Here is an 11,091-nt window from a genome sequence, read left to right as displayed (position 1 = left end):
TCGACTGTTCGATATGATCAAATTGTTTTTGATGCAATACTTTGGGGGCGTTTGGGACGTTACTCAATAATATTTCCACGCGGTGATTTCTTTGAAGGCAACGAGCTTTTTTCTTATTTTGAAACAACATCGTCAACGCTATCCTTAAAGGTAATGGACCTTCCGCCAAATAAAAAGAAACTTGTTGAATTTTTTGGGCCAAATATCGAATTTTGTAAAATATTTAATGCAGCTTTTTCCCGCACAGTTTTTAACCAAATTGTTTGAATACACAAAAAACGGGATAACGCATTTTTTTTTATTGGTACATTCTGAACTGAAAAAGTAGCATGGACTGCATGCGGACCGCGGTAGGCTGAGTTAATCAACTTAACCTTGAAAGATAATATCAATCGATAACAATGGTGCTTCCTGTAAACATATTTTAGTATCAGTAAAATATTAAAAAACTAATTACTTCAATGTAATTATTTTAGCCGTGACATCCATCAAGCTGATGATTGATGACTTATAAACATAAATTATATTGGACGGGCGAAGGAAACTACTAACATATGTATTACAATTTTTATTGATTTAGACATTCACGGTTCAACACTGCATCGCAACTACGAGTTTTTAGGTATCTTCTATATCTTCACGAAAACGCGACACGCTGCCTGGATTTCTTATTCCTTAAAGACCTTAATTACTTGGTGAATGTCTGATTGTTTAACAATAAAAAAAACTGGACCAAAGAATGCACCTTGCGGGACTCTCCACAACAACATCGACCTACCAAACTATTTCAATAATATGTTAATTTTCTAGTCATCTCTTGCTTGAATTTCTTTACATATAAAAAACTAAAAAAGAGCAACACCTGAACCTTACCAAATATTAATCCACATAAAATGGATTGTAACATTGTGATGACTGTCAAATGCTTGTTTCAATCCGATTTATACTTAGAACTTGTTGCGAAGTACTTTACAGAAAACTATACCGTTCATGATTAAAAACTATCGGAACATAAATTGGAGCATGACTATGACATAATCGGTAATAGTAGACATCATTTGCACCATCAATACCGCGTCAACTTGGAACAAGCCAAACAACTGTATCTTAGAGAACGATGCTCGATGCAAGCGCTGCACGTTCTTACATAGCCTCTTCTTATCATCTGCAATGAAGCAATATACGTTTATAAAGACAATTGTTTCGATGAATCTTTTAACGTAACTGTTCTATGTAGGTCCATGATGTCAGTATCCAACTCGAATAAAATGAAATGAATACCTGAACACTGTGATTTCAAGACAATTGCACACGTATCCTGAACATTCTCCATAGCTTTGTAGAACTTCTCGCAAAACACGCACAACATTATTTGTAGTGTAAAATTCTTAAACAACCACATGTATATTGATATACCAGTTTTTAAAAATTCGACCTGAAACCGAAAAAAAGTTTTTTATCTTCAATATATTATGTACTCAGACGTATTGCATTCAAAATGGAACTTACCGTAAAATGTTTTCGGAGAAATTCAATTACTAGTACGATATGCAATAAACAATGTGTGAACACTCCAAGAAAATAAAATAGCAACTGAAATCAGAAAATTCATAAAATACCAGTTTTTCCACGAGTTCCATGCAATTGTTCATTATTTTTTACTTAATTTCCCACTTACTGAATGTTCAAACGCATCTTTGAACAAATTGTAACACTCAAATAATTTATCAAACGCTTCAGACATTTTTCGATGATGCAGCTTCGTTTCTTTGCTTTGGTTATCTTGCGTCTTTAAAGCTTCTTTATTCCAGAGAAGAAATTTCATTTCCAACAATTTTATTAATATGACAGCATGAATCAAACGTAAATCAAATATTATTACTATGAGAATTAGAACAACGTAAATATTAACCCGAAAGTAATAACGTATTGAAAAACAATACACTAGAAACAAACTGATATAAGAGATAATAACAACCCAAACCCAAGTAGTCAAATGCCTAAAGCTAGCCCTGTCGTTGAGAAACCTATGCACGTCTTGAAAGGTTAACACAAACTTGGTATTCTGTACTGAGTACATGACTCCTACGATAAAATACAAAACGTAGCCAAAAGCGAAATAACTGCAGTTGTGGATGAAGGAAATTAAATCCAAAATTGTATGGTTGTATTCAAAATAAATGATTAAATGATAAAACAATATGGAAAGATAAAAAAATATTCCAAACAATGACATGAGGGTAGATATTCGACTGCTCGGCGTAATGAAATTGTTTTTGATGCAATAATTAGGATAAAACGCCAGAGTTTGCAAAATGTGCAAAGGCTTAAGTATTTTCTGAATATCTGTGTCAACAACGTTATTCAATAAAATTTCCACGCGGTGATTTCTAACTAGACAAGTTGTCTTTTTTTGAGATAACATGTTACCGAATTGTCGGAGTAAAATTTTTATTAAAAGAAATCGCGACAAGAAACCGACCCTGTTTTAATATAATGTAATTGATAGTTTGGTGGTTCAAACTGGTCGTCAGTGTAATTACATTTGTTCCTGTATTCTTTTAATATACTCGTGGACAGTAATTTTTTAGTCAGGTAGCAGGAAATTTCCTTTTTGAAACAACAAATAAACACGCATTTAATCAATCCAATGATTAAATACTTAATAAAAACAGTTGTCACTTTGAGTAAATTAAAAATTGTCCGATAAAATTATTCGAATGTTTAATTTTTATAAAAGAAATCATAGTTGTATTAATGCATATCATTCGCAGCATTTAGGATTTCAATTCTAGTTTTCAACCTTCTTGTATATTCTTTTTTATTTGTCAGAATATTGGTCTATAAACTACGCCTTGTGAGACTCTGCCATTCAAAACCTACCAAAACACTCGTTACATTTCTTACTACCTATATCAGCGACAAGTCTTTAATCCTGTCTTCATTAAGAAAAACCATTTTCTTGGCTGATTTCTCATACCTATGTACTCTAGAGTCTAGACATACAACATTTCAGGACAGTCGTAAAAAAAGGTTTTACACAAATTGTCATTAATTTTTATTAATGAAGTGACAGCAATGAAACTGTCACTAAATGTTAGGTGAAGCTTACTACAAAACATTCATGACATTCTCATCTAAATCGGATAAGCAATTGGTGTTCATCGCGCACAAAGGCACAAACAAAATTTCTTCAAATTTAAAATCGGTATTGTTTGTTACAATTTTATGATATTCGATGATTACATCTCACTACATGGGATCTATAAGAAAATAAACTGTAGCATGACTATGACGTAATTAGTAATAACAGATATCATTTGCACGATCAATACAGCGTCAACTTGGAACAGGCCAAACAACTGTATCTTAGAGAACGATGCTCGATGCAAGCGCTGCACGTTCTTACATAGCCTCTTCATGTCATCTACAACGAAGAAAATCCCATCAGATCAATATTCTTTTTCAGGAAATGTTTTGACTATTGCTAACATTAGCTAAGAAATAATTTCTCCAGTAGACAAGAGATTTAAGTACCAAGTATTAGTTGTCAAATGCCAACTCAAATAAATTTGAATGAATACCTGAACATTGTGATTTCAAGATGAGCGCACACGTATCTTGAACATTCTGAACAACTTTGTAGAACTGCTCACAACACACGCACATCATTATTTGTAGTATCAAAGTCTTAAATAACCAAAGGTATATAAACACACCCATTTCTAATACATCAAGCTAAAAACAAAAACTGTGATACAATACATGACGATGTAAATAGATAAGAATAAATTCTGTTGAATTAAAAAAAATGGGCCTTACCGTAAAATCTATTCGAACTAAATCAATCACCATTATAATGTACATTAAATAATGAGTGAACACTCCAAGAAGATAATACAGCAACTGAAATCAGAAAACGCATCATCACCAGTTATCAAACTAAACCTTATTTTTTGTTTAAAATTTCACTTACTGAATGTTGATACGCCTTTTTGTACAAATTGTAACATTCAAAGATTCCATTAAATGCTTGAAATAGTTTTTGACTCTGCTTTTCAGAATCTGTGTTTTGGTATTCTTGGGTATTTAGTGCTTCGATATTCCATAGCGCTAATTTCAATTCCAACAATTTTATCAATCTAGCAGCGTAAATCAAATTGAAGTCGAATATTGTAACGATAAAACTAACAATATTAATAATATTTCGCCGTAAATAATATTGGATTCCTATGTAATAGAAAATAAACCCAATGACATAAGACATAAAAATGACCCAAGTCCAAACAGTAAAACGCCTAAAGCTAACCTCGTCATTGAGGAACCTATGCACATCTTGAATGGTTAACACAAACTGTGTATTTTGAACCGAGTACATAGCACCAGTGATAAAATATAAAAGGTATCCGAGAGAGTAAAAACAATAGTCGCAAGCATAACAAATACTGACAAAGATCTCAAAGTCTCGTTGTAGACCCACGACAAATTGATAAAACAGGATGAAAATAAATAATATAGTCCCGAAGAAGGACACTAGGGTGGATGTTCGGCTTTTTGGTGTTATGAAATTGTCTTTGATTCGAAAATAGGGATATAACGTGAGAATTTGTAAAATGTATAAAGGTCTAAGCATTGTCTGAATATCTTTGTCAATAATATTATCCAAGAATATTTCCACGCGGTGATTTCCGTCGAAATGACGAGTCATCTTCTTTCGACTCAACATTGTTCTGAGTTTTCGGAACTACAATTTTACTGAAGGGAATGATGATTAGGTACTGGTTCTTTTCTTATTTGTTATTGATCGTTCCATTTAACAAACTGGTCCCTAGTGATTTATTTCCATCAAAATGCTATACTATGTTGATAAATACTTCTGTGTTCGGATTAAGGATCAAAATTGTCTGTATATTTGGTTATCTTTTCTTCTGTACAGAAAATTCTGCTACTGTATTGACTTTTTTGATACATCGACTGAACAGGCACTTTATTAATCAATGAAATGGGTGATTACTTAAAAAGTTGTTACTTTAGGTACCTGCCTGTAATAAAAGAATATAGACCAAGGATATGTCTCCAAATGTTTTATTGTTATCAAAATAGTTTTTAGCAATATACTGAGTTACAACCACAGCATGTACGTTCAGTATTCTAAGTGTTTGTCCTTTTAAGCATGTATGTATTATTATAATAAAATATATATAATATATGCGGACAACATCACATACATTGTTCTGAACCCAAAGTAAGTTGCTAAAGCACTTGTGTTATGGAATTCAGATACAACGACGGTACCACAAACACCCAGACCCGAGGCAATGTAAAATTGTGAATTTTTACATTGACCCGACCGGGGATCGAACCCGGGACCTCAGAGCTAGCGACACCTTGAAACCGGTGCTCACGCCACTCGACCATGGAGGTCGTCAAGTTATTTTTTAATGAAATAAGTACTTTGGTCTAAAAATACACCCTGTGGGAATTTAGATTTGAAAGATACAACATCAATACTTGACCAACACTATCGCCATGTAATTTAATATTGTCTTGGAAATTTAAAAACAAAAATCAGTTAACAATGAATGATGTATGAAACCCAAAACAAATATATTTTATACGTCTCATCACATTGGAATTATAGAAACATGAACTGAAGCATGACTATGACATAATTGGTAATAACAGACATCATTTGCATGGTGCAGACATTCATGACATTCTCATCTAAATCGGATAAGCAATTGGTGTTCATCGCGCACAAAGGCACAAACAAAATTTCTTCAAATTTGAAATCGGTATTGTTTGTTACAATTTTATGATATTCGATGATTACATCTCACTACATGGGATCTATAAGAAAATAAACTGTAGCATGACTATGACGTAATTAGTAATAACAGATATCATTTGCACGATCAATACAGCGTCAACTTGGAACAGGCCAAACAACTGTATCTTAGAGAACGATGCTCGATGCAAGCGCTGCACATTCTTACATAGCCTCTTCATGTCATCTACAAAGAAGAAAATTCCAGTGGATCAACATATTTTTCAGAGAGTGCGTTGACTATTGTTAACATTTGCTAAGAAATAATTCCTCCAGTAGACAAGAGATTTAAGTACCAAGTCTTAGTTGTCAAATGCCAGCTCAAATAAATTTGAATGAATACCTGAACATTGTGATTTCAAGATGAGAGCACACGTATCTTGAACATTCTGAACAACTTTGTAGAACTGCTCACAACACACGCACATCATTATTTGTAGTATCAAAGTCTTAAACAACCAAAGGTATATAAACACACCCATTTCTAATACATCAAGCTAAAACCAAAAAATGTGATACAATACATGATGATGTAAATAGATAAGAATAAATTCTGTTAATTTAAAAAAATGGGCCTTACCGTAAAATCTTTTCGAACCAAATCAATCACCATTATAATGTACATTAAATAATGAATGAACACTCCAAGAACATAATACAGCAACTGAAATCAGAAAACGCATCATCACCAGTTAACAAACTTAACCTTATTTTTCGTTTAAAATTTCACTTACTGAATGTTGATACGCCTTTTTGTATAAATTGTAACATTCAAAGATTCCATTAAATGCTTGAAATAGTTTTTGACTCTGCTTTTCAGAATCTGTGTTTTGGTATTCTTGGGTATTTAGTGCTTCGATATTCCATAGCGCTAATTTCAATTCTAACAATTTTATTAATCTGGTAGCGTTAATCAAATGCAAATCAAATATAATAACAACGACGCCAGCGAGATTAATATAATTTTTCCCTGAATAATAATGAATTCGTACAAAGTATGCTATAAACCCACAAACATAAGAGATTAACATGGCCCAAGTCCAAACAGTGAAACTCCTAAAGCTAGCCTTTTCATTGAGAAACCTATGCACATCTTGAATGGTTAACACAAACTGTGTATTTTGTACCGAGAACAAAACACCAGCGATAAAATATAAAATGAAGCCGAGAGAGTAAAAACAACAGTCGCAAGCAAAGAAAATACTCACTAAAATCTTATTTTCTTGTTTAAGATTGCTGCTTGTTTGAAACAATTCATGAAACAGTATGAAAATATAGAGAAAAGTCCCAAAAAAGGACAGGACTGTAGATATTCGATTGTTAGATGTAATAAAGTTGTTTTTGATGCAATAGTTTGGGTAAAACGTTACATTTTGAAAAATGTATAAAGGTCTAAGCATTATCTGAACATCTTTGTCAACAAAGTTATTCAACAATATTTCCACTCGGTGATTTCTACCAAGATGATAAGAATTCTTCTTTTTTTGAGAAAACATTGTAACAGATTGTTAATGTCACCAAATCACCCAAAGAATTGGCCTCTTAACTAATGAAAATTTAAATAAAGTGAAGATTTTGTACAATTCGACCAAAATTCTACATTTTTCCGTTGGCTCAACATGTTCTAACTTTGTTTAGCAGATTTTTTAATTGTTCTTGACTTCGAATTCCATGTATTAAGTTAGCCACGGTTTCAGACTTAAAACAATTTACTGACTGAAATGTTACATGAAAGTAAGAAAAAAACAATGTCGTTTAATAGCTTTTATACGCGTGTACTTTTGTACGCTGTGTTGTACATAAATTATACTGACACTAAAATAATTACATTTTGGTGTCATTTATATGAGACATCTTATTAATCAACCGAATAAGTAATAACTTGAAATATCATTTCAAGTAATTAATTATTATTTGGCATAAATAACGTGAATTGGAAAAAATGCTTCATAAAATATCATGACCATGTTTTGCTTGTTACGAAACCATTTTTTATAATTGTATTTCAATTATAGATACATGATATACCTGCTTAAGTTCAGCTTTACATAAAGTAAAAGTAATCATTTTAATCATATTAATAACAGAGGGCCTAAGCATGAACCTTGTCGAACACCATATCCGTAAACGCTTTAGAAATAATGATGGGAAAAAAATCTTCAAGAAACATGCTGTATTAATGTGTTTTAATGCTTGCCAGATAACTTAGTCCAGTACTTTTTGGAACATAATGATTGAAAAACCTCTCAATTATTTTGAATGACAGAATCAAATGTTATAGTTAAATCACATCGACACATGTTTCTGCATTAGTCCTGCTTACATCATAAAATTAGGTGGTTCATATGCTTGCAAAATAACTTTATGATTTTAGGTCAAGATGTGTGATAACAATGACTTTTAAATTTTATAATTTAAAACACCACTTTTAAAGCATATTACCCGACGGAAAAAGCGAAAAGTGAAAGAAAAATTCCAAAAATATATGCTCGTAGTATTTATTTTTTTAAATCAGGACTAGAGGAATAGAAACTGAAATATTACTATTATATATTCGGTAGCTGAATACACCAAACTAGCTGTCATGGATGCATCGACATACAAAAATCTGCTGACACTTATCTTGCTGAACGATGTTCTATATAAGCGCTGTATGTTCTTGCACAGTTTCTTCTTATGATCTGTAATTTACATTTTCGTTAGTCATCATCATATCATCATCGGCCTAGCCTTTTCCCAACTATGTTGGGGTCGGCTACCAGTCCAACCGGTTTCAGCTAAGTACCAGTGTTTTACAAAGAGCGACTGCCTATCTGACCACCTCAACCCAGTTACCTGGGCAACACGATACCCCTTGGTTAGACTGGCTGTCAGACTTTTCAAGCTTCTGACTACCTGTAATGACTGTCAAAGATGTAGGAATAACAGCCGGGACCCACAGTTTAACGTGCCTTCCGAAACACGGAAATTAGTCATCATCATAATTTTAGCCAGAGGACGTCCACTGCCAGATATAGGCCGCCGCTAGCGATCGCCATTTACAAAGGTTAATCAGAGTCACCAAAAGGATCAGTCAATATCAAATCTACTGAAGTACAAGTTTTTCGGTTAGACAACAGGGAGGGACAAGACAAATCACACTAATACAAACTCGATGGGGTTTGCCGCGTTGCTGTGGAGTTTCTATAGCCGTCTTTGAACTCCAGCATCAGATCAGTTGTATGACATCATAATATTGTGTATGCATATAAATGTTAAACTAATCAGGAACCGGAAAGTAGGTAGATCATACATTTACAAGATTGGATTGTAAACAAAGGAACAGTTGAAACTATTGTAAATTATAATGAATATCCATAATATTCTTAAGTTAAAAACCTGAACATCCAGATTTGAATACAATTGCGCACGTATCTTGAACATTTTCAATAGCTTTATAAAATTTCTCGCATTCTTGAGTTAGTATTACTTGCAATAAAATACCTTTTGCCAACCACATATATATGGACACGGCCGATAAGGTTGCATTAGGCTGAAAATTAATATTATTAATCATAAAAACATCAAAAAAAATAAGTTTAAGTTCATTAAGTAGAAGTTTAGTTATTTTTTAAAACTTTTTACTCACAATAAATTCCTTAGGGTTTTTATCGTCTATTATTAGTAACACAAGTCCCGTGTAAAGCAGGGTATGCGTAAAGACATTTAGAATAAAGTAAAGAATCTGAAATAAAAAAATAATCTTTTTTGAGATAAGCTAAGAGAAAAGGCAGATGTATAGGCAGGTTTTACAGTTGCACGGGTAGCGGCCACAGTGATTTAAAACTATGATACTATGTAAGATGAATGGGTGAAGTTATAGTAGCTAAAGCAATCCGCATTGATGTAAAACGTAAACGTAAACTTAGGCGCGCCTTTGTTCAGGCAAAGTCGCGGAGAATATGCGCATGCAATTCCGTAGCTCAGGCTCAGGCAGTTGAAGGGGCCCGGGATATTTTTGGTAGGTAGGAGTGCGTCACTTCTCTAATCCATGCCCTCGGCGTTGACTGAAGTGATTAGAATTCCACTCCGAAACAAGATGTATTCCATACTACTGGCGCGTAGGGATCTCCCGGACTGCTGCGAAACCAGCCTTAAAATAGTACTTACCAAATGATTAAAACTAACTTTGAACAATTTATAGCAGTCGAATATTTTGACAATCACTTCAAACATTTTGTCATTATACTCCTTGGTGTCATAGTTTTTAAGTTCCAATGTCTTTACAACTTCGATATTCCATAGAACTACTTTTGATTTCAAGAATTTTATCAATTTGATAGCATATACTATATTAAAATCAAACACTGAGAGTATTAAAGTTCCAATATTAACCGTTGTAGTGCTCACTTTTATTTGAAAATAAATGAAATATACAATATACGCACTTGTGACAAATATAGAAACAATCCAAGTCCAAATAGTGATGCTTTTGAATTGAGACTCATCATTGAGTGATCTATGAACGTCTTGGATTGCCAAAACCCACTTGACATTATGTTCGGAATACTTAATACTGACAATGAAGTTAATGATGTATCCGACGAAGTAACTTCCGGAATCGACAATTTGGGAGATGAAGAATGCTGGTGGAACATATGATTCAAAAGCTAGGCTCGCACGTATCACAAGAATTCCTGTAAAAACCAATGTTCCTAATAAAGACACAACATTTAATGCACGACAGTTTGACGTGATAAAGTTATCCCTGATTTGATATTTTGGGCAGAACGTAAGACACTGTATGATATTTAAAGGTAACAACATTTTCTGCAAATCTTTGTCAATTACATTATTCAATAAAATTTCTACACGATAATTTGTTAGCCTCAGACGAGACCCCTTTATGTTGATGGACATTTTATGGGGCTGTTGTCAACACAGTTGTATTAATGACATAAAATTTCAGAATGAAATTAAGTATAGTGTTGTTGACAAAAAATAAAGTAATAAATTCATAATGAAAATGCGCACTTGTTCGTTATAATCAATATCTATGTATGTTTCAAGGATAGGAAAGGGCGATGTTTATGTAAGCTATAATATTTGATTAAAAGTTTATAACAGTAATCGGTTACTAAACAAAGCTTTACAATTCATTATAAAATCTTGTCTGGAAGTCTAGGTCTACGTTAAATAAATACTGCACCAAATTCGTTTCGCCGGCCCTTTAAAACTCCAAGTTAATGTACATGTTGCTTCTAAAAAGGCTTCTTTTAATGAAA

General features: G+C 33.0%; 1 protein-coding gene across 1 annotated transcript; it reads right to left on the bottom strand.

Moving 5' to 3' along the window:
• Positions 1-5,826: 5,826 nt before the first annotated feature.
• Positions 5,827-11,026, bottom strand: LOC113493877. The gene is made up of 4 exons (XM_026871909.1): positions 9,977-11,026; positions 9,456-9,551; positions 9,206-9,359; positions 5,827-6,041 (listed from the first exon to the last, which is right to left on the bottom strand). Exons 1-4 carry the CDS (start codon positions 10,724-10,726, stop codon positions 5,851-5,853), a joined length of 1,191 nt encoding a protein of 396 aa, XP_026727710.1. The 5' UTR covers positions 10,727-11,026; the 3' UTR covers positions 5,827-5,850.
• Positions 11,027-11,091: the final 65 nt, after the last annotated feature.

The sequence above is a fragment of the Trichoplusia ni genome, chromosome 5 (assembly GCF_003590095.1).
Source record: "Trichoplusia ni isolate ovarian cell line Hi5 chromosome 5, tn1, whole genome shotgun sequence".
In the NCBI taxonomy this organism is placed as follows: Eukaryota; Metazoa; Arthropoda; class Insecta; order Lepidoptera; family Noctuidae; genus Trichoplusia; species Trichoplusia ni.
Note: the sequence above shows the minus strand (reverse complement) of the source record. Positions and strands in the feature narration are given on the sequence as shown.